A 25,419-nucleotide genomic window follows, 5' to 3' on the forward strand; every position below is an offset into this window, starting at 1 on the left:
GAGTGAAGCCATTTTTCTTAAGTTACATTTTATTTTAAAATGAAGCACCTTCAGATGATTGTAACAAATAGACCTAAGCACCTTCAGATGACTCATGTTTCTTCTTTATGCTATTCCATTATGTTAAGGTGTGTACGGAGTAGTTACCTCATGATCAATACCATGTTCTACACAGATTCTTCAAACATCTTAGATGTGTATTCACAACCTCCATCTATTCGCAGAACTTTGATCTTCTTCTCACTCTGGTTTTCAACAAGCATCTTGAATCTCTTAAAGATTTTGAATACTTTGTCCTTTCGTTTGATCACATATATCCATAACTTTCGACTAAACTCATCGACAAATGAAATAAAATACTTGTTTCGACCAATGGTATGCTCCTCAAAAGGGCCACATACATCTGAATGTATAACTTCGAGTATGCAAGAGGATCTCATTGGCCTAGTCGAAACAAAAGACTTTCTGGATTGCTTTCCAACTAAGAAAACTTCATAGAGTTTGTCGGATATCTCAAGACTTGGTATACCAATTACCATATCTTGAGTAATCTGTTGATTGAGTGATCGAAAGTTCAAATGTCCAAACCTCAAATGCCACAACCAACTATGCTTGTGGTCGACAATAGTTTTTAGGCAGTGTACTTCGGTCGAACTAATCATGATCTTGAATGTCCTATTCTTCGACAAAGGAGATTTCAAGACCAAAGTATTCTGAGTGTCGAATAGTTCCAAGGCTCCATCTTTCATAATCATTGTGAAACATTTTTTGACCAGTTGTCCAACACTTAGCAGATTTCACTTCATTCCAGGTACATATAGTACATCTTTGATAATAGCTTTTCCTCCATTGCTCTTTTGAATAACTATGTCGCCAGTACCTTCTGCTTGCAATGAGTTATTATTAGCAATTTTGATCTTGCTCTTCTTCGACGAGTCAAAATCTACTAACCACAATTTTCGACCAACCATGTGATTCGAGTAGCCCGAGTCAAGGAACCAGATCTTGGAGTCAACATGGTCATCTGCAACTGCAACCATAACCACTGCATCATCAAAATCATTTGAACCTTGGCGTGCAAGGTTTACTCCTTCCTTATTGCCTTTTGTCGCTCCCTTGTCTTTATTGTACTAATAATTCCTGGTCAAGTGATCCCATTTTTCATAGTTATAACAATGCACACCTTTTTTCTCTTTGACTTTTTGATAGGAGTTTCCTTCTCCTCTTTTGGAGGATTCAGAAGCCTTATCATAGACTTTATGCTTTTGAGGGTTCGACCAAGACTTCTTGGTGTGAGTATTTTCTCCATTTCTCTTAAACTTGTTGGAACCACCATATTTCTTCCATGTATGAGCTTATAGTACTTGTATCGAATCTTGAACCCCTTTCCTTTCGACAATCCTAATCTCACACGTGTCCAAAAAACCAACCAAATCTTTCATTCAGGGTTTCAAGATTGTTGGATTCTTGAATAGGTACAATAATATGATCAAAGTGAGAGGTCAACATACACATTACTTTCTCAACTATCATCTTATCAGTTAGGATTTCACCATAATCCTTCATGAGATGGACGAGATTCTGCTCCTTCGACACATAGCCCGCAATCTTTTCATCTTCTTCCATCTGCAGCAATTCATACTGTCATCTCAAGGTATGTAATTTGACGACTTTGATTTTCTCACCTCCTTCATAGAAGTTGACAAGAATATCCCATGCCTCCTTTGCCAATTCAGCATGAGAGATCTTGTCGAATTTCGCCGAATCTACCTCCGATTGAATACAATACGCAGCCTTGCAGTCTTTCTTCTTCGCCTCCATGTGCGCGACTCCTTGAGCATCAGTTGCATTTTCAACAAGCTCAAGGACACCATCAATAACCACTTCTTGGGTTTGATAAAAACCGAACAAGGATTGCATCTGTTTTCTCCATCAGATCCAATTCTTGCCGTCAAGAATTGGAAAAGAATTTAGAATGCCATTAGTATCATTCTTCTTTGCAGCAATTGATAACAATCCACGATTCCGGAAACACGATCACCGACATGTGATTCTTGAAAACACGATCAAGAATCTAACAGGAACTCTAGATACCAATTTTTACTGCGTGAGACATTTTTAGTGAGGAGAGAAAGAGAAAAAATAAGAAAATAAGAATTAATATTATTGAATTACATGATATATATATATATATATATATATATATATATATATATATATATATATATATATATATATATATATATATATATATATATATATATATATATATATATATATATATATATATATATATATTACTAAGTTGTCTATTAAATAAATAACAACCTTTAAACCCTAATTAATTTTAGATTTAGGTTATAAAACTTAGATTATATGACAAGATCGATAGCCAAGTAAATCTAACGGATACTCGGTAACCATGAGGAACTTACTAAGGTTTATTAACGAAACTTCATATGATTACCGATAAACTCCACAAAATTAAGAATTATTGTATACTAGCTTTTTTTCTTCTTCTTCTCTTTTTCTTCTTTTTTTTTATATAAGTAACTATCCCTTCTCTTAATTAAGGTGGGTGTCACTTTTGGTTTTTATTAAGGTGGCAATTGTATTTGAATACAAATATATTATATCATTCAATGAGATTGAGACACCCCAACTGATCTCTATACTAATTAATCATTGAATTATATATGAAATAGATTCACCTCCATATTTAATATATACATGTACGTTATTTCTCCACCTCATACACATGTATATGCATACTAATGCTATGCATATAAAGTCAAAGAAAACAAAGAGTTTAAGTCCAAAGTAATTTTCATACTCTTCAATCACTCCTTTCTTAAATCATATATATATATATATATATATATATATATATATATATATATATATATATATATATATATATATATATATATATATATATATATATATATATATATATATATATATCTTTCTCTATCTCTATATATAAACAAATGCCTAAGTAATTTATTTCTTGAATTAAGACCAAGCTAGCATCATCGTAAGGTGAAACAGAAAATGGGAGTACAAGGTACTTTGGAATACTTGTCTGATTTACTCAGTAGCACCACAAAGAAGAAGAAAAAGAAGCAAACCCAAACTGTAGCTCTTAAAATCAGAATGGATTGTGATGGCTGTGTTCGTAAAGTTAAGCATGTCCTTTCTGGTGTTAAAGGTACTTTCTTCTTGCAATTTAGAATTATGTATGATTGTGTTTTCTATTTTATTGAATGGTAATTGATTATTTTGAAATTTGAACAGGAGTTAAGAAAGTGGATGTGGATATGAAGCAGCAGAAAGTAACAGTGAGTGGATATGTTGAGCCAAAGAAAGTGTTGAAAGCTGCACAATCAACAAAGAAGAAGGTTGAACTTTGGCCTTATGTTCCATACACTATGGTGGCTCATCCATATGTTTCTCAAGCTTATGATAAAAAGGCTCCTCCTAATATGGTTAGAAAAGTTGGTGACACTTCCAACACAAAAGAGACCACCTTTGATGATAGCTATGTTGAAATGTTCAGTGATGAAAATCCAAATGCATGCTCTATAATGTAATAATATATAATCTTAATATTAAAATATATGTGTGTGATTAGGCTTTGAGTGTAGAAATTAATTAATGTGTATGAAAGTTAGTTATTATTATCTAATACTAGACAATAATATATTTTTGCATGGGTTTGTGCTGTCATTATGTAAATCTTAATTGTTGTTGGGGTAGTTGGAAGTGTATAGTGAATTAGTGTTGTTTATGCATAATTTGTACTATTGAACTTTTATCCTTTGTGGGTGGCTATATGTACGTTTCGTGTTTGGCAGCACATTGTTCTGTCTCTGTCTTTGTCTCTATTGCCATCTTTGAAATTGGACGTTTACAATCATTTCTGAAATGAATTTGGCGAGGTTTGGTTTTGATGTTAAGAACTCGTGAACTCTAAAATGGGACATCTCTCAACTTTATAGACTCCTAAAAAAGCAATAGAGAAATTTAAAAATGATATCACACACAAGAATCTATAATGTTGAACAAATGATTAGAAACATAACAAGGGACAGATGGATTGTATTATTTAGAAATTGAGATTATTTCTAAAAATTCTTTCTTAAAAATGGTTTGTGTCAATTCACCCGAGAGAAAGAAGTGAAGAAGAAAATAAAAATAAATGACAAAAATTTAAGAGATAGAGTTAAAAAGATATAATCAAATATTTATACACGTTCGATTTACCGTTTGACTTATTTTTGTTCTTAGGTGTTTTTTCTTGAGAGTTTCACTAGTAATGAGTCTTGAGATTTTTAAGAATATGCTCATGAATATTTTACAACAATGAGAAATTTTACCGAGGTTGATCCTAAAACCAAATAAAACTTTTATTAGATTGAACTCACAAATCAAATAAAAAATTTAACTGTCTGATCTCAATGTCATATCCCGATTTTGGTCCTGAATTTTTTCATTTTTTTCACTTTCTCTCCTCCTCATGACCATTTCATCTGGTCACGAGTCCATCCACCTACACTGACTGTTTAGATAATGCTGCTCTTGCTTATACACTTGGAAAGGATGGACGACGAGTGCATGTGATTGAAAGAGATTTGAGTGAACCGGATAGGATTGTAGGTGAATCGGTACAACCTGGTGGATACCTAAAGTTACTTGAGTGGGGTCTTGAAGACTGTGTGGATGAAATTGATGCGCAAAGAGTCTTTGGCTATGCTCTTTATAAGGATGAAAAAACACCCAGTTTGTCTTATCCCTTAGAAAATTTTGACTCTAATGTATATGGACGAAGCTTTCAAGGAAATATTGATCGTGCTAGAAATGTTATTGAGTTTATGAAAAATGATGGATGTTGTCCCAACTCAGCCCTAGTTGATGGATTATGTAAAGCAGGAAAACCGGAAGATGCAAAAGGGGTTTTGGCTGAAATGAAGAACTTTGTTTTGAAACCTGATACGGTTACCTACACTTCTTTGATCAATTTTTTCTGTAGGAATGGGCAAATTGATGAGGCTACAAAGTTGCTTAAAGAAATGAAGGAAAATGAATGTGAGGCTGATACTGTTACATTCAATGTGATACTCGGAGGCTTGAGCAGGGAAGGTAGATTTGACGAGGCTTTGGATATGATTGAGAAACTCCCACGCCAAGGTGTATATTTGAACAAGGGTAGTTACAGGATTGTACTAAACTCGTTAACTCAAAAATGTGAGTTGAGGAAGGTAAATAAATTATTAGGATTAATGCTAAGTAGAGGGTTTGTACCCCATTATGCTACCTCAAATGAATTATTGGTTCGTCCTTGTAAGGACGGGTTGGCTGATGATGCTGCTACAACTCTATTTGACTTGGTGGATATGGGGTTCCAGCCACAACTTGATTCTTGGGAACTTCTAATCGAATTAATCTGCAGAGACAGAAAATTATTGTACGTTTTGAGCTAATTGAAGAATTGGTGGTAACTGCAAATTCCCGATGTCTGCATTGTGGAATGATGTTTTATTTCTCAAGCAGTTTCGGTTTGGAATCCGTAACTTGGTGCAAAGGATGATACAAAAGTGAATTCAGATAAACAACGATGGGTAGGCAATAGACATTCTCTACCCACAATTCCAATAAAAGAATTGGATTTGATTAAGCACTTTAGTTATTCTTACTTATACTTAAGGGAGAGGAAAATACATCACAAATTCTACTACAAGCTCTACTTGAAATTCTTAATTCCACTGAGCCACACTACATTCGCTGTGTTAAACCCAATAATCTGCTAAAGCCGACAATTTTTTCTTTTTTAGCACAACAATGTTTTGCAGCAACTGCGCCGTGGAGGTGTCATGGAGGCAATCAGGATAAGTTGTGTTGGCTTTCCCACAAAAAAACATTTGATGAGTTCGTGGATAGATTCGGGCTTCTTGCACCTGAAGTTTTGGATCATAGTTCTGATAAGGTCACTTCTTGCAAGAGGATTTTGAACAAGGCCGAACTATTTTAACTCTGCATTGCACAAAACCGGGATCAATATAGAAGTCAAAGGAGAATGGAAAGGGTGTACAGTCTGTAGCTAATCTTACATCTTACCCACTAAAAAGTTCGCAAGAGCAGAACTTCACGATTCCAGTTCAGCCAGTGAACTTTTCTTACAAGCCGGGTGCAACATCTGATACGGTGGCGGAAACAGTAAGCAGCCACAAACTTAACAATGGAAGAAATGGCTTGGGATTTGTTCGGCAGCCTGTGATGGATTGGGGTGTCGGAGTTACAATAGAAAGGAAGGTCGACTTGATTCACTTTTGAACATAATACCTGCAGAATTTCCAGATGACAAGATCAGGAAGTCTCCCTTTTATGACTTATGAACAAAATGGAAGAAAGGCATCGTACCTAAGTGGGTAGTGAAGAAGAGACTGTCGTCAAAGAGCTCACCAGAATCTTGTGACACACCATTTCATTTTGTCTTGGACCCTGCAGTAGACCACAATTGTAAAGGCAAATTGTCAAACAACATACAATCAGAAGTTTCGATGATGACAAATGACCACCACGGACGAATCGGCGTTGTTGATTCCAAGTCTACAAACAAATGCAACACATCACCTATCGTATCCTTTCCTATGCTTATCTAAATCTGTTATAATTCTTAAAAACATATGTGGACAAAGTGTGATCATGACGAAATGCATGAAAATCACAAAACGCGAATTTTTGCAGATTTGAAGGCCTTAAGTCGACCATAAGGGCTGGCGCATAGCTCACGGCTCAGCGCATAACTCAGCCCAGTTGGTTACTGGTCAGCGCACGCTTGCTTGAGTCGACCACAGGTCGGCGCATGGCATAGTTCAGTTGGCCACGGGTCAGCTCATGGAGCACTTGAGTCGACCATAGGGGTCGGCGCATTTCCCACGGGTCAGCGCACGCCGACCTATGGTCGACCGCTCGTGCGTGAACTCAGTTTTCTGAGTATTTTTTTTACTGTTTGAAAAGCTATTATTTTGGTTGGAAAGCCAGTTACTATAAATAGAAGTCAAATCACTTTTATCAACTAACATTTGTCAATTTGAATTCAAGTGTTCAAGGAAACAAGAAAGAGTGAAAAAGGTGTCCAAGATTCATCATCTTCATCTTCAACATTTCACAACACATCAACTACACACAACCATTTTTGGTGTGCTTCGTGATCGGTTAAAGGTGATAAGGTTCGAAGCTGAGATTGGAGAATCCGGTTCGGGTTGAAGCTTGTGGCAGGTTCTTTCTTGAATAAAACCGTTAGGGTTTTGTCCTCCAATACCGGTTTGTGTTTGGGGGTTTTTGGACGAATTGCTTCATCAATATTCAGCTGAGCGAAGGTGATTGAGAAGAGGAAGTCTTCATCAGTCTAGTAGCGGATTTGGTGATATTGAAGGGAAGGATTCGGGTTTGATTCGTTGTGTTTGAGATCAGCCGGGCCGAGGGTTTGAAGAACGGAAGATTCTTCAACAAAGGGGCTGGAATCGGAGGTCTAGCAACAACGATCGAAGGTCTTGATTCATCTTGAATCAAGGAGCAAGGATAGGAAGCATCATTCAACACATTGGGAGTTCTGTTGTTTACTTGCTTTGCAATCCTTGTATAAACGGTTAAATTTCACAGGTGATATCTAATTAAATCATCTCAATTCTAAGTTTAGAATTGAGGGCAGACGTACCCCGAAGCGAGGACGACGGGGGAACTGTCTCATCAAATCTCTGTCTTCTTTGATTTTCTGCATAAGTGTTTTTCAGCTTAAAAATTAAGTGATTTTAGTTTAAGCAATTTTACCAAACATTGATATAAGTTGAGTAAGAGATTAAAACTCTGTTTTTTTGAATCCAAAGTACAATAGTATATTGTACTAGATTAATTTGAATTACTTACTCAACACAAATATCACTTGGAGTGTTTATGCACGCCAAGTGTTTGAAAATTTGCCTAAACCAAAGTTGTCTTAAGTTTGTATCTTGTTTAATTTGGTATTTGGATCATTGGAACTAGGAATCCTAGTAAGTGAAACATATCATTGATTGTGCAATTAGTGTAGTGATTTGTATTTCACTTTATCTCTAATCCATTAGCTTAACGCATATCCGGTTTTCCAATAACGGTTCGTTTTAGACTAAAATTTTCCTCGGCCGCTTCCGCACTTAAAACAATTTTTCAAAACCAATTTTAAATTGGTAGCGCCGACTCAAGTTTTTAATTGGGATCTATTCAACCCCCCTCCCCCCATCTAGATCCGTGCCATAGTCTAACAACAATCACCAAGCCTCATTTGAGCCAAAACCTGCAGTGGAAACATGTTACAAAAGTATAACCACCATGATCCTTAAACCTGCTACAAGTCCAAGTACCTGACTTGCAACATATATAAGATCCAAGCACCTGCTATTAAAATCAACCAGCGGCCAATGCAATTTCGTGCAGAGTTCCAAACTTGACAAACCTGCAGCGAAAAGAAATGAAGGTTAAGCATGTCAATCTAACAGAGCAATCTTATGCAGGTAAGAATACATAATCAATAGAGGATAGAGCTGTTGAACATAAGAATCAAGTGGTGGGGATGACTAGAACCCTGGTGTTTCACATTGGTAAAGCTCTTAAAGGAGACCGAACTGATTGGGTAATGCATGAATTCAGACTTGAAGACAAAAACTTAGCTGACAAGGGCATTGCACAGAATTCCTACGTGACTTGTAGGGTATTTCAAAAGGAGGGTCCTGGTCCCAGGAATGGTGCACATTATGACTAAACACAATTGAAGTTGGGGCTAAGATAAGCAGGCTTTGAAAACTGAAGAAGTGCAGGGAGAATTTGTTGGAACTATAGCTGCAAGCAACCTACAGCATACCATGAGTAAACCAAAACACGAATTGTAACAGAAAAATAGAAAGCAAGAAAAACAGAATAGGAGCGTTAAACCAAGGCCATGTGAAAACCGAAGCTCCTCATGTTTTCATCGTTTTCCCTGCAGTAAAAAAAACATAGCATTGGCAACAGTAAGATTTCAAAAAAAAAATATCCCAAAAGGGATTAAGACAAAACAGAGGGAGAAAGTACGTGGTTTGTGTTACCGTTTCCGAAGTTAGCATCAAATAGGGGAATCCCAACTGAGCACACCAAAAGGATTTTGTAGAAATACCCGTTTGGATCTGCATAGACCAAATCGAAACCCTAATCTGCAAGATATAAAGAGGGAAGAGAATCAGAAGAGAGGACGAAAAATTCGGAGGCGGACCGGAAATTGAAAAAACCTAACATCGAAAACACCACAAAACCCTAATCCCACAATCAATACAAACTTGGATTGAAGAGGCGAAGGAGTGAGGTTTAAGCTTCATCGTCGCCGTCGTCACCGCCGAAGGTGAGCCCTTTTTTGTTTCAGCCATGGATTCTTGCATGTTTCAGAGTGATTGAGTGAGACGTGAGCGATTGGGAACAGAATGAGAGATGATGAGCGAAGGAGAGACGTGAGCGATTGGGAACGGCGATGAGAGATTGAGAGAGGAAGAGTTCTGTCTTCGTGAGAAAGATAAACGAATCCTCTGGATTTGTCGTGTCCCCAATTCATTTTCTTTTTATTTATTTTAAGAGTATTTAAAATCCTTTTAAAAAGATTTAAGTGACCGTTTAGTGTTCCAAGTGGTCATTAACTTTGGTGTATAGTAATGATTTGCTTTTTGTTATTCCCAATCCATTAGTTCTAGAACCCAACAGCCAGGCGGCTGGGTTTAATTTCCTGTTTTTTTCTTGGTAGTCCAACAAACTGTTTTTTATCTTAGTTTTTATTTTTAATTCTAATTTTTAATCTATCTTGGTTTACTTATCCAAATTAGCATTAAGATAGCAAATAATCATGAATGGTCTAGTGGAGAGAGGGTAGTTTCATGATCTTTAGTGGAGCGGGTTCGATACTTGGGGATAGCCAATTTTTGTGTTTATATTTGTTATGTTTATTATTTTATTTAATTTCTTTTTCTATATAGTACCTTGCTATTTATTTTAATTTTAGCTTATTAATACCCATTTCCATACCTTTGTAAGTCAATTGCTTTTTAAGCATCGCCATCAACCTCACATAGCTTACTCTTGGGCTTTCTTACAATGAGCCAGTTCTCTTGCACTTACACTCATACATTGCATTATTTGTTGTTTGGGCCCGATTTAATTATTTCATGATTTTGAATCCCCATTTGACAAAATGTACCCCACTCCCCCGATGTGTAATAATTTTGTACTATTTTATTTCTTTATTTGTTTGACTGTTTAGTTAGATACTAAAACAAGAATAAAATCAACCATTTCCAAAAGATCAAAAATAATGACTCGATCCAACGTCGAGTATTTTCTCAATAAACAAATCAATTCATTTCTCCCTCCTATTCTATTCCATTTCTTTCAAACTTTCATCAAACGCTTGATTCAACGTCAAGTCAGTTTTCTTTATAAAAACTCAAAAAATATTAATTCATAGTTAAGACCTTTTCAATAAGATGGAAGTGGAACATGGTGTATACCGCGCACTCCTGAGATTAAGATTCGAGACGTATGCCTCGTCTATCTTAGCTCTCGCCATCATCCAAATTTATCCACTTTGTTCTCTCTCAAACACTCATTCAAATTTCTCTTAAACGTCCATCAATACTTGATCTAGGGTCAAGTCATTTTCACAACAAAACTCAAAATACCTAATTCTTATTTAACACTTTTTCAATAAAGGTGGAAATGGAACATGGTGTATACCGTGCACTCCTGAGATTAAGATTCGAGACGTATGCCTCGCCTATCTTGGCTCTCGCCATCGTCTAAAATTGTCAATGCGGTTTCTTCAAACCCTTTCTCAATCAAATTCAAAACACTTAATTCTTATTAAGCATTTTTTGCAAATAAGATGGAAATGGAACGTGGTGTATACCACGCACTCCTGAGACTAGGATTCGAGATGTATATCTCGCTCATCCAAGTTCTCGCCATTACTCAAAAATACATCCAACCAATCAAACTCTTTCTCGCCGCCGTGCGATTAATCAAAAACCTTTTTCATAAATGAAAGATATATTGTCCTAAGGTGATGCAAAACAATGTTTCGGCCACGATTGTTGAGTAGAGATAAATGACGCTTTTCCGAATGTAGATTTATAAATCCGTTCGATGTGTGGTATGCGTTCACTCCTCATCTGTTTTGGGTAAAATAATGTTTTCGTCGATTAATACACTATAGCTTTCGCTAAAATCGATCAACAAACAAACATTTTTCTACCCAGAACTACGTAAGCCTTGATTTCTCTTTTGAGATACGTAGGAGCAGGATTTTTAAATCTTGTCAGGCCCACTAATAAAAAACTTAGGTTTAGTCCTTCGTCAAAAATCCAAAAATATTCTCTTCTCATCCTTTCTTTCTTTCCCACCTAATAATTCGAAAAGCCTAATATTTCAACTAACACTAACGCACACAACTAACCTAATGGTTCCCGTTGAGTACAACGGACGTGAGGGGTTCTAATACCTTCCCCTTGCGTAATCGACTCCCGAACCCTGATATTGGTTGCGATGACCATATCTTATCCTTTCTTTTAAGGGTTTTATCGATATTTCCCCTTTCCTTTTTAGGAATAAATAAAGTTCGGTGGCGACTCTGTTCAGTCCATCATTGCGAGCGTGCGATCGCGCCTTCGCTTAAAGTCGTATCCCCATTTTTCGAGGTGCGACAGATGGCGACTCTGCTGGGGAAAACAATCCAATCCCTAAGCGAGTCAAACCTAGTTAGGACGTTTGTGTGCCTTTGTTTGTTTAATTTTGTGGCTTTTCCCTTATTTATTGCTTTTTAATATCTTTATTGTTATATTGATATTTGTTGTATATTGGTTCCACCGTGTTGGGTACTTGGATTTTGATTGCAAACCATGTGGGAAAGACTCTACACCCGAGTCTAGAGTGAAAAAAACATAAGATAGGACGATGGTTGAGTAGTACGGACTCCCGAGGTGAATACTTCGTAAGAGTCGGTACGAGAACCTCACTTAGAGTAGATTCTTTTGCAAATATTGTCGCCCGAGGTGTATACCTCGTAAGCTTCGATGTTTCAAAGGGGTCCATGACTCTAAGGACCTTTTAGAACATTGAACCTTTGGCCAACTAGAAATGATGGTTGCGTAGTATGGATTCCCGAGGTGAATACTTCGTAAGAATCAATACGAGAACCTCGCTCAGAATAGATTCTCTAGATGGAGTTGACGATCGGAAAGTATTTTCCGTAAGCGTCAAACAGTCTTTTGAATCCATGACTCTGAGTACCCTGTCTAGAACCCAGTCGATGGTTGCGTAGTACGGCATCCCGAGGTGAATACTTCGTAAGAGTCGGTACGAGAACCTCACCCAGAATAGATTCCCTTGATGGAGTTGACGACCGGAAAGTATTTCCCGTAAGCGTCAAACATTCTTGTGAATCAATGACTCTGGGGATCCTTTATGACAAAGCCCTAGATCATACCCGGTGAGAACCCCGTTTTGGAAAAGCAATCAAATTTATCCATACCTCCGACCTTTGAACCTATCCAAAGAAAAAACAAAAAAACATTGCATCCATCCATTCATTGCATACGCATAAAAAGCAAAACTCTTAGTTTGTTTCGCATTATTTCAGGAATCCAAGACTTGTTAGCAAGATGAATCCTGAGAGAAGAGGCACTTTTCAGTTCAAATACAAGAACGTGGACCTTACCAGCCTGCAGAAGTTGAGTGCCAAAATAACACCAATCAAACTCAACAGCTTTGTACAAAACTATGGAAGAATTCTGGACATCCTAAATGAGAAGATGGACATGATGACCGCAGTGACTATTGCTCAGTTCTATGATCCACCTCTACGTTGTTTCACATTTTCTGACTTCCAGTTGACTCCTACCTTGGAGGAGGTTGAGAGGATCATAGGCCGGAATTTGAAGGATCATAATCCATTTCCTAAGCTCGATGAAGATATTCCTCCCAAGAGGATAGCTTCAGCTTTGGGTCTGAAAGTTTCTGAAGTCGTGGACAATTGGGATGTGAAAGGACCTTTCAGTGGTTTTTCTAGGAAGTTCTTGGAAGATCAGACCAAGAAGATGGAAAAAGAAGGGAATTGGGAAGCCTTTTATGCTGTGTTAGCCGTGTTGGTATATGGGATAGTTCTCTTCCCAAATATTGACCATTTTGTGGACCACCTGGCGGTGAGAATTTTCCTCTCTGGTAACCCTGTACCGTTCCTCTTGGCAGATCTCTACTACACTCTCCATGATCGTCATGAGAAGAAGGGAGGAATCGTCTTATGTTGTGCGCAGTTGTTGCATGCCTGGTTTAGATCCCATATGCCCGAAGAAGGTCCTTTTGTCTCAAAGGAACTCAAGCCCTTCCAGAAGTTAGCTTCCCTCACCTCCAGTCATGTTAAGTGGTATATCAGGGATTGGGAAACCGAGAATGTGATTGTCAGCATTGGAGACTTCCCCAATGTGCCTTTGATAAGAACCAAGGGTTGCATCAACTATAACCCTGTGTTATCTCTGAGGCAGCATGGGTACCCTATGAATGGCCCTCCAAAAGTTGAAGCTCTAGAGCCTTTCATCTTACACAGTGCTGAAGCGGATCATCCCATGGTGAAAAAGATCAAGAGGTCTTGGCAAGCAGTTATCAGAAAAGGTAAGGAGTTGGGTAAGAGAAATGTCATTGCCCAAGAGCCTTACACTTGTTGGGTTAGAGAGAGGGTTCAGATGATTAAACTCCCTTTTCCATTTGATCCTTCTATCTATCCATTGGTTCCTGAGCCAGAACCCATATTACCTGAAGATGTAGAGAAGCTCAATGCCCGTATCAAGGAGTTGGAGTTGGAAAATGCTGATTTGAGAATCAAGCTTGGCCAAGTCTCGATAGAGAATGGGAACTTGAAAGACGGTCAACAAAAGAAGGACAAAGAGCTTGAAATCTCCAACAAAAGAGCTAGAGAGTCTGAAGCAAGGCGAGAAAAGTTTGGACAAGCGCTCTATAGCACCAAATCTGTGTTCAAATCAAAGGAAGAGGAGTTGGATAGAGCTCTACTCCGGATTCAAAAACTCAACAAGACTCTGGAACTGACCCTTGAAATGAAAAGGGAAGCACGGCTGATTTTTGAGATTCGTACTCGTGAACTGGAGAATACCATTCAGAAATACAAGGATACTCTGGAACGTGAGAAGTTGAAGACTGAAGAGTCAGAAAGAGTTTGCACACGGTTGAAATATCATTTGGAACAAGTCGATGCTAGAATCCAGGCACTTGAAGGTGGGGATCAGGACGCTGCCTATATGGTGTTGCTAGGTGAATGCAGATATTGGAGAAACCTCTATAGGGACATAGAGGTGACCAAGGCTGAAGACTTGCGCATCATCCAAGATCTCCAAGGGCTTTACACTGAGTGGAAGGGAAAATTTCTGAGGCTGTCCGGATTTGCGAGTTCCATCATGCGAGAGCTACCTGAGAAGCTACAAGAAGCTGATTGGTGCATGTGTCCAGAGAACACCCCGCATCAAGTCTTTAATTTCATTAAGTTTTGTAAGACAATGTTAGAAGGGTTAACTACCGACCTTGCTACGGTTCGGAAAGCCCATAAGCCATGAGCACGTTGTTTGTATTTGAACTTTGATATGAGATTAATGAAAAATCGCTTTTGAGATTCATTTTATTGTGTTTCATTTCCTTATTATTTTAAATATTTGCGAACAAGTGTTGTGACATTTTTGAAATGAATGATTGAAACTAACCAAGAGTTTTGCAAACAAAATGCATCCATACATGCATTCATGCATTTTCAAAACAGAGTCTCATTCTGTCCTTTCTTCCTCCAGTTTCACGCTGAATTTTCAACACCGGTATAATACTCGTGCCGGAGCAAGACAGAGAATGGCTGAACAAGAACAAGAATTGGAGCGAGTGAGCTCAGAGCTCGAAGACCTACGTGGAAACATGGGGCAAGTCATGGAGATACTACAGGTCATCAGGGCAAAGTTGGACGCCCAAACGACGGTCGTTTCAGAAATCGCCGGTCCCACGATTGAACCCCAACCTGCAAGGACAGTACCAACCACTTGGCCAACCTATGGTTTACCTCCCGGTTTCACACCTCCAGTTGAAGGCGCCCCTGGTTTTGCATAATCCGCTCAGCAGACGACTCCTCTACCGACCATCAATGAAAATCATCTAGTGGTCCACACGTTCGCACCTCCTCTCGTTCGTGCACATGTGCAACCTTACTTTGAGGATCAACAACATGCTCCGGACTTTTCAGACGAAGATGAGGAAAGGCAAGAAGACATAAGAGGGATGAAGGAGAATTACCAGATGCTTGAGAAAAGATTGAGGGCTATGGAAGGTGACCAAGTTTTTGGTGCTACTGCAAAGGAGATATGCTTAGTGTCAGGTCTTGTGATTCCTGCGAAGTTCAAGACCCCAGATTTCGATAGGTATGAGGGCCACTCGTGTCCTAAGAGTCACCTTATTATGTACTATCGAAAAATGGCTGCGCATGTAGAGGATGGCAAACTTATGATACATTGCTTCCAAGACAGCTTGAGGGGTGCTCCATCTAAATGGTACTTAAGCCTTGATCAGAGTAGGATTCGTTGTTTCCAAGACTTATCTGATGCTTTCATCCAACATTATAAGTATAACATGGATATGGCCCCAGATAGGAGGCAATTGCTCAGCATGTCCCAGAAAGATAAGGAGTCTTTTAAGGAATACGCGCAACGATTGAGGGAAGTGGCCTCGTAAGTCGAACCACCTCTGGCTGAGAAGGAGTTAGCGGATTGGTTCATGGATACAGTCAAACCTATGTTCTATGAAAAAATGGTGAGTAGTGTATCTGCAAGCTTCTCTGGCCTGGTCGCCGTGGGCATAAAGGTCGTGCTTGGATTGAAGAATGGAAAGATGATGACTACCTCTGAAACATCTAGTAGTAATGCCAAAAAGTTTCCTGGAGGATTTCAAAGAAAGAAGGAGGGTGATACAAATGCAGTGTCAACCAGTCAAATGAGGAGTCATTCATGGAAGAAACAACACCAATTTGCTCAACAACAACCGATTTATCCAGTACAATATGTTCAACAACCGTATGTGGTAGCAGTCACACCAAATTTCAACCAGTCACAAGCTCCTGTCTATCAACCTGCTCAACAAGCGTCGATATACCAGCAAGCGCCTGCGCCACCTACTTATCAACAGCCAAGGGCAAAGGCTCCTCGTCCACAAAATCCTCCAAATCAAAATAGGGTACAGAGAGGTAGACTTCCGTTTGCTTCAATCCCTATGACATACACTGAATTGTACCCATCGTTACTACAGAAAAGGTTAGTGACGCCCAGACCTTTGGGTCCTCCACCAAATCCTTTACCTCCATGGTACAATCCAGATGCCCATTTTCCTTTCCATGGGGGTGCCCCTGGACATGATTTAGAAGGATGTTATGCTTTAAAGCATATTGTGCGAGACCTGGTTGAGAAGAAGATTCTTTCATTTCGAGACGTCGGACCCAATGTCAAAAATAACCCTTTGCCAGCGCATGGTGATGTTAATGTCGTCGAGGATGCTTCTGATGTGTGTATAATCAAAAACGTGGAAGATGTTAAAACTCTGTTGCTAGCGCTTCATGCAGGATTGGTGGGGGATAGATTGATTGATACATGTCACGACAACTGTGAGGAATGTGTCGTTCATCCAAGAGGATGTAAAGTGGTACGAAATGACATTCAGAACTTGATGGATCAAGGTGTTTTACAAATTTGTGGTCCAACAACAAACGAGGAAGTTTCAGTCATTGAACCCGTTTTTAATATACCAGAACCGTTTGAGGTAACTTATCACAGAAGAGATGTTGTTCATCCATCACCCGTGGTAGTTTGCATGCCTACCCCATTTCCTTTTGAAAGCACCAAGGCGGTACCCTGGAAGTACGACATAACAGTGGTAGATGGAGTGGTAGATGGAAAACCCAAAACTGCTGAAAGTAAGAAAGGTTTGGAGAATGTTGACACCGACATCACTAACATCGCAAGGACAAGCAGGATGACCCGCAGTGGTCGGGTTTATACTCCCGATTTTAATGTGAACCCTCAAGAGCCAACAAGGGAAGCTGCAAATGTAAATCCTACCCCAAAGCATGGAGGGGCACAGCCGGCTGTGAAAACAGACGAAGCAAGTGAGTTCCTAAGGATAATAAAGAAATCTGACTACAAGATAGTTGATCAGTTACATCAAACACCATCAAAAATATCTATCTTATCTTTGCTTCTGAATTCCGAAGCTCATACGGAGGCTCTGCTGAAAGTGCTTGCTCAGGCTCATGTTACCCAAGATATAACGGCCGGCCAATTCGATGGAGTGGTCGCCAATATCACAGCCTGCAACACTCTAAGCTTCAGCAATGAAGAGCTACCCAAGGAGGGGAAGAATCACAACTGCGCCTTGCATGTGTCCATAAAATTCCAAGATGATGCTCTGGCCAGAGTTTTAGTTGACACTGGATCATCCCTCAATGTTCTACCAAAGAGGGCACTTGCTAAATTGTCTTACCAAGGTTCGGAGTTGAAACCTAGTGCGCTTGTGGTAAAAGCATTTGATGGTTCGCGAAGGACAGTAGTTGGGGAGGTAGAACTACCAATACAGATCGGACCGCATGTATTCCCCATCGATTTCCAAGTCATGGACATAAATCCAGCTTATAGCTGCCTTTTGGGACGCCCATGGATACATGCTTCTAGGGCAGTAACTTCTACTCTGCATCAAAAGATGAAGTTCGTTGTCGATGACAAGCTCGTCATTGTCTCGGGTGAAGAAGATTTTATCATCAGTCAACTCTCCTCTTTCCGTTATATTGAGGCTGATGAGGATGCCTTAGAAACCTCTTTTCAAGCCCTTGAAATATCCAATGCCACACTTGAAGAGGTTAAGGATCCTATTGATAAAACCAGTTTGTCGTTCGCTTCTTTGAAGAGTGCAAGATCAGCAGTTGAAAGTGGAGGCCCTGCAGGTTAGGGGCAAGTCATCAACGTCAGTGAGAAAAATGACCGTTTTGGTTTGGGGTACAAGCCTTCTGCTAATGGAGGAGCCCTGGTCCCTGCAAAGGACCGTGTGCGGAGCATACAAGAAGTTTTCCTGAGCAAAGGATTTATCCATGGAGATCAAGTTGGTGCAGTGGAAGATGACATCGAAGATGGAGAAGCATCAGATTTGATATACCGATGTGAAGCAGCCCTGACAAACTGGGAAGTGGTTGAGATTCTAGAAGTTTTTCCCGTGTTGAAGTAATTGTGTTTTCCTTTGTGTTTTTTGAAAATCCTTAGCTCTGCCCAAGGCTAATGGATCATTTGTAGGGCCCCTTTTGAATTTCAAAAAAAATCATTATGACAAATAAAGAGCATTTTGTTCAAATTCTTGTCGTTCATTTACTTTGTTTTTCTTTCCTTAAAATGGCAATCCTTTCAAAAACTACAAAAAATATTTTTTATTATTTCTTTTGCTTTTTATTCCCGTTTTACTAAAAAAACCATCATTAAAAAACATGCAGAATAATCAATAAACCAGTTGAATTCGATGACCCCACTACTTCCTATAATTTTGAACTCCCCATCTACCAAGCGGAAGAGGATAGTGAGGAAGATTGTGATTTCCCTGAAGAATTGGAAAGGATGCTCGAGCATGAGTCAAAGGCCCTTCAGCCGCATCAAGAACCAGTGGAAACAATCAACCTTGGCACTGAAGAAGATAAGAAAGAGGTCAAAGTTGGGACTACACTTGAGGCAAGCATTAAAGAAAGATTGATCAAATTGCTACAAGAATATGTAGATGTATTTGCTTGGTCGTATCAGGATATGCCAGGTTTAGATACTAATATTGTTGTCCACAAGCTACCACTACAGCCAGATTACCCTCCAGTGAAGCAGAAGCTCTGAAGAGCGAGACCCGACATGGCTCTAAAGATTTGTGACGAGGTGAAACGTCAATTTGATGCCGGTTTTCTAGCAGTTGCAAAGTACCCTCAATGGGTAGCTAACATAGTACCTGTACCCAAAAAGGATGGAAAGGTCGGGATGTGTGTTGATTACAGGGATCTAAACAAAGCTAGTCCAAAGGATGACTTCCCCCTGCCACATATTGACACTCTGGTAGACAACACTGCTAAGTTCGCAGTCTTCTCCTTTATGGACGGATTCTCGGGTTATAATCAAATCAAGATGGATCCAGAAGACATGGAAAAGACCACATTCATCACCCCCTTGGGGAACATTTTGCTACAAGGTAATGCCATTCGGTCTCAAAAATGCTGGGGCAACTTACCAAAGAGCAATGGTCACCCTTTTCCATGATATGATGCATAAGGAAATTGAGGTTTATGTGGATGATATGATTGCAAAATCCCAAAGTGAAGAGGATCACATAGACCACTTGCAAAAGCTATTTGAGCGTCTTCGGAAATTTCGACTACGGCTGAATCCTGCTAAATGCACCTTCGGTGTCCGATCCGGAAAGTTGCTAGGTTTCATTGTCAGTCAACGAGGAATTGAGGTAGATCCAGACAAGGTTAGGGCAATACAAGAAATGCCTGCCCCACGTACAGAGAAAGAAGTTAGAGGATTCCTGGGACGTTTGAACTACATCTCTAGGTTTATATCTCATATGACTGCTACGTGTGAACCTATATTCAAGTTGCTCAGAAAAGATCAAGCAGTTGAATGGAATTCTGACTGCCAAATGGCTTTTGAGAAAATTAGACAATACCTGCAAGAGCCCCCTATTCTAATTCCACCTGTCCAGGGGAAACCACTCTTTATGTACTTAACTGTGCTTGAAAAATCAATGGGATGTGTGCTGGGACAACATGACGAAACCGGTCGAAAGGAACATGCCATATATTATCTGAGTAAGAGATTTACTGATTGTGAATCCCGATATTCACTCTTAGAGAAAACTTGTTGTGCTTTAGCATGGGCCGCTCGTCGTCTAAGACAATACATGATTTGCCACACTACTTTGTTGATCTAAAAAATGGATCCAATAAAGTATATCTTTGAAAAGCCTGCTTTGACTGGAAGACTCGCCCGTTGGCAGATGTTACTATCTGAGTATGACATCCAATATGTATCTCAGAAAGCCATTAAAGGAAGTGTGTTGTCTGATTACTTGGCAAGCCAGCCCGTTGAAGATTACCAGTCGTTGAAGTTTGACTTCCCCGATGAAGACATTATGGTAGTAAAAGATTGTGAAATCCCAGGACTTGATGAAGGACCTGAACCCGGATCTCGGTGGAAGCTCATGTTCGATGGTTCCTCCAATTACATGGGGCATGGCGTAGGAGCTGTCCTGTTGAATCCAAATGGTGGATACACTCCTTTCACAACAAGGTTGTGTTTTGATTGCACAAATAATATAGCAGAATATGAGGCGTGCATCCTAGGCATTGAAGCAGCAATTGATCTCCGAATCAAAATCCTCGAAGTATGTGGAGACTCAGCCTTGGTGATATACCAAGTCAAGGGCGAATGGGAAACCCGTGATACCAAGTTGATCCCATATCGTGCCTATGTCATGGAATTAATAAAATACTTTGACGAAATCACTTTCCGTCATATCCCGAGAACTGAGAATCAAATTGTTGATGCTTTGGCTATGTTGGCTTCAATGTACCAAGTTAGATTCCATAATGAAGCACCTCTCATTCAGATCGAGCGGAAAGTTGAGCCTGCCTACTGTCAGTCAGTTGAAGAGGAAGCCGATGGTAAACCCTGGTTTCACGATATCAAATGCTTTTTGCAAAATCAAGAATATCCAACAGATGCAACAACCCTTGACAAGAAAACATTGAGGAGGTTAGCATCCAAATTCTTCTTAAGCAATGGTGTGTTGTACAAGAGAAATCACGACATGATTCTGCTCAGATGCGTGGATGGACGTGAAGCGGACCTGTTGATCAAGGAGATTCATGAAGGATCCTTTGGGACTCATGCCAATGGGCATGCCATGGCCAAGAATATTTTGAGAGCTGGTTATTACTGGTTGACCATGGAATCCGACTGCTTCAATTATGCTAGAAAATGTCATAAATGCCAAATCTATGCTGACAAGGTACATGTGCCTCCGACCCTACTAAACATTTTGACGTCACCTTGGCCTTTCTCAATGTGGGGCATTGACATGATTGGCACCATCGAGCCTAAAGCTTCCAATGGTCACCGCTTCATCCTAGTCGCCATTGATTACTTTACTAAATGGGTAGAAGCTGCCTCTTATGCTAATGTGACAAAACAAGTGGTTGCACGGTTCCTCAAGAAAGAGATCATTTACCGTTATGGAATTCCAAGCCGGATCATCACCGATGATGGGACGAATCTGAATAATAAGACCATGAAAGAATTATGCGAAAGCTTCAAGATTGAACACCATAACTCTTCACCATATCGTCCAAAGATGAACGGCGCTGTTGAAGCCGCTAATAAAAACATCAAGAAGATCCTGCAGAAAATGGTAAAAACCTATAAGGATTGGCACAAAATGCTACCCTTTGCACTGCATGGATATCGGACTTCCGTCTGCACTTCAACAGGGGCAACCCCTTTCTCTTTGGTATATGGGATGGAAGCAGTTCTCCTAATTGAAGTAGAGATACCTTCAATGAGAATCTTGATGGAGACCAAGCTAGAAGAGGCTGAGTGGATTCAAAATAGATTTGATCAGTTAAACCTCATAGACGAGAAGCGAATGACTTCTTTGTGCCATGGATAATTATACCAAAAATGGCTTAAAAGGGCTTTTGACAAGAAAGTACGTGTTCGGGAATTCAGAGAAGGAGACCTCGTGCTTAACAAGATCTTTCCAATACACAAGGACTCACGTGGGAAGTGGACTCCCAATTATGAAGGCCCATATGTTGTGAAGAAAGCTTTCTCCGGAGGCGCCTTGATTCTTACAACTATGGATGATGAAGAGCTCTCACACCCCGTGAACTCTGATGCAGTTAAAAAATACTATGCCTAATAAAGACCCGCTAAATCGAAAACCTGAAAGGGCGATTTAGGCAAAAAAGGAGCGTCCCGGTGGATTGAAAACCCGAAAGGGCGATCCAGGCAAAAGTTAGGGGCACAAGGCATAAACTGCATCAGTTGTTACTGATTAACACCAGAGAATTTAAGGCGGAAGATCAATCCAGTTACTCCCCTTAGAAGCAAAGTTTTGGGGAATCATATCTAGTAGGGATGTTAGTGATTACTGAATTCAACGTAAACCTTTCCTTATTGCCATTTTCCAAAATTTGTAACACTCTATGGAGCTACTCCATTTGTGTGCTACCATTCTTGAATAAAATACAAGTTTTCCCAATCATTGTTAGTTGTGTCCATCTACGCTTTTCTTTGTTATGCAAAATGTCATTTATTTGTTAATAATGAAATTTTGAAACTTGAAAAAGAATTTGAAATTTAGTGAAAAAACAAAATTACTTTGATATATGTGAAAATCAAAGGAAAATCATTTGTTTCCTCGAAAGCCTCGAGGTTGCATAAATATTCCTGGATCACCAACAAAAGTCCCCATGGAGTACAACTTATTAATCCTCTAGAAGGATGGACCTTTGGTTATTTATAACTGTCAATCATGATAGATTCTCCTCTGGATGCGCCTGTTAATTGTACGGGTATGAGTTAGTGGTGTTGAGGAATCAGAATCTCTGTAAACAGTCCCTACAAACTCCCAGTCTGCCAAGTGTCAGCAATCCCATAATCATGATCATTCATATATCATGCATTCAAATCATGCATAGCCGAAATGTACTTCGTGCTTATTATGCATTGACCTAGGTCTTGTTGTTGACCCTATGTCCTTTGACCTCTAATTCCAGTTTGTCTGTGGTATCCTTGAACCAACATCCAGTTTTCGCAGTCATTTTTCAAGTCCAATTGTTGTCGAACTTGATTCCATTATCAGGTCATATATGAACCTGTTGTTCAAGCCATTCAGGTCATATGTGAACCTGTTGTTGAACTTTATTCCATTATCAGGTCATATGTGAACCTGTTATTCAAGCCATTCAGGTCATATGTCCACCTGTTGTTGAACTTTATTCCATTCTCAGGTCATATATGAACTTGTTGTTCAATACTATTCAGGTCATATATGAACCTGTTGTTGAGCTTTTATTCCACCATCAGGTCATATATGAACCTGTTGTTCAGTGCTATTCAGGTCATATATGAACCTGTTATTGAACTTTATTCCATTGTCAGGTCATGTATGAACCTGTTTGTTCAATACTATTCAGGTCATATATGAACCTGTTGTTGACCCATTTTCCTGTTGTTGAACCTTTTTCCTGTTGTTGAACCTTTTTTCCTATTGTTAAACTTTATTCCATTGTCAGGTCATATATGAACCAGTTGTTCAATACTATTCAGGTCATATATGAACCTGTTGTTGAGCTTTATTCCAGTGTCAGGTCATATATGAACCTGTTCTGAAGAGTCTTTCTCTATGAATGTTTCAGTGTTGTCAGGTCATATATGAACCTGCTGTTGAACTTTCATTCCAGTATTGTCAGGTCATATATGAACCTGTTGATACACTCTTCTTGATTTTTTCTGAGTTTGTTAGGTCATATCTGAACCTGCTGTCAGAACTTCTTGATATTCCCCCAGCATTGTCAGGTCATATATGAACCTATTTGTTGTGTTTTATTCCAGTATTGCCAGGTCATATCTGAACCTGTTGTGACATTTTCTTTCTTATTCGGGTCTAGTAAGTCATATGTGAACTTACTACCGAAATCTCTTGTACTCTGAATGTTGTTTATCAACTTTCACTTCGATTACTCCCAAGTGTGTGTCTGATTCTCCAGCAGGATTTGTCTTCCCCAGCAAATTTGTTTTTTACCATTTGTCTGTCTCCTTGTGGACCATCAGCATTCCCCACAGGTTGGTTTGTCTAATAGCATCTCCTGTCAAGGGTCCACCACATCCCTAGCAGATAAAAATTACAAAAAAAAGAATCATGCATCCATGCATATCATATCATATCATATCATATCATATCACATCATGTCATAGGGATTCAGGATCAAAATCCGGGTCTTCTTAGTATTTAACCATCTCCCACTATGATCATATGAAGAGTGTCCTGCTTCATATTCTCTAGTTGAAGATACTTAAATAGGGGCAACTGTCATACCCCGATTTTGGTCCTGAATTTTTTCATTTTTTCACTTTCTCTCCTCCTCATGACCATTTCATCTAGTCATGAGTCCATCCACCTACACTGACTGTTTAGACAATGCTGCTCTTGCTTATACACTTGGAAAGGATGGACGACGAGTGCATGTGATTGAAAGAGATTTGAGTGAACCGGATAGGATTGTAGGTGAATCGGTACAACCTGGTGGATACCTAAAGTTACTTGAGTGGGGTCTTGAAGACTGTGTGGATGAAATTGATGCACAAAGAGTCTTTGGCTATGCTCTTTATAAGGATGAAAAAACACCCAGTTTGTCTTATCCCTTAGAAAATTTTGACTCTAATGTATATGGACGAAGCTTTCAAGGAAATATTGATCGTGCTAGAAATGTTATTGAGTTTATGAAAAATGATGGATGTTGTCCCAACTCAGCCCTAGTTGACGGATTATGTAAAGCAGGAAAACCGGAAGATGCAAAAGGGGTTTTGGCTGAAATGAAGAACTTTGTTTTGAAACCTGATACGGTTACCTACACTTCTTTGATCAATTTTTTCTGTAGGAATGGGCAAATTGATGAGGCTACAAAGTTGCTTAAAGAAATGAAGGAAAATGAATGTGAGGCTGATACTGTTACATTCAATGTGATACTCGGAGGCTTGAGCAGGGAAGGTAGATTTGACGAGGCTTTGGATATGATTGAGAAACTCCCACGCCAAGGTGTATATTTGAACAAGGGTAGTTACAGGATTGTACTAAACTCGTTAACTCAAAAATGTGAGTTGAGGAAGGCAAATAAATTATTAGGATTAATGCTAAGTAGAGGGTTTGTACCCCATTATGCTACCTCAAATGAATTATTGGTTCGTCCTTGTAAGGACGGGTTGGCTGATGATGCTGCTACAGCTCTATTTGACTTGGTGGATATGGGTTTCAGCCATAACTTGATTCTTGGGAACTTCTAATCGAATTAATCTGCAGAGACAGAAAATTATTGTACGTTTTGAGCTAATTGAAGAATTGGTGGTAACAGCAAATTCCTGATGTCTGCATTGTGGAATGATGTTTTATTTCTCAAGCAGTTTCGGTTTGGAATCCGTAACTTGGTGCAAAGGATGATACAAAAGTGAATTCAGATAAACAACGATGGGTAGGCAA

The 25,419-nt window shown here is 39.3% G+C and overlaps 1 protein-coding gene and 1 pseudogene across 1 annotated transcript; both read left to right on the forward strand.

The window, feature by feature from the left end:
* The first annotated feature begins 2,980 nt into the window (after positions 1-2,980).
* LOC127088231 (heavy metal-associated isoprenylated plant protein 24) lies at positions 2,981-3,856 on the forward strand. The gene is made up of 2 exons (XM_051029143.1): positions 2,981-3,211; positions 3,298-3,856. The coding sequence occupies exons 1-2, from the start codon at positions 3,055-3,057 to the stop codon at positions 3,591-3,593; spliced, it is 453 nt and encodes a 150-aa protein (XP_050885100.1). The 5' UTR covers positions 2,981-3,054; the 3' UTR covers positions 3,594-3,856.
* Positions 3,857-4,365: 509 nt separating this feature from the next.
* Positions 4,366-25,305, forward strand: LOC127080347 (pentatricopeptide repeat-containing protein At5g18475-like; annotated as a pseudogene).
* Positions 25,306-25,419: the final 114 nt, after the last annotated feature.

Source organism: Lathyrus oleraceus, chromosome 5 (genome assembly GCF_024323335.1).
Source record: "Lathyrus oleraceus cultivar Zhongwan6 chromosome 5, CAAS_Psat_ZW6_1.0, whole genome shotgun sequence".
NCBI classification, from domain to species: Eukaryota; Viridiplantae; Streptophyta; class Magnoliopsida; order Fabales; family Fabaceae; genus Lathyrus; species Lathyrus oleraceus.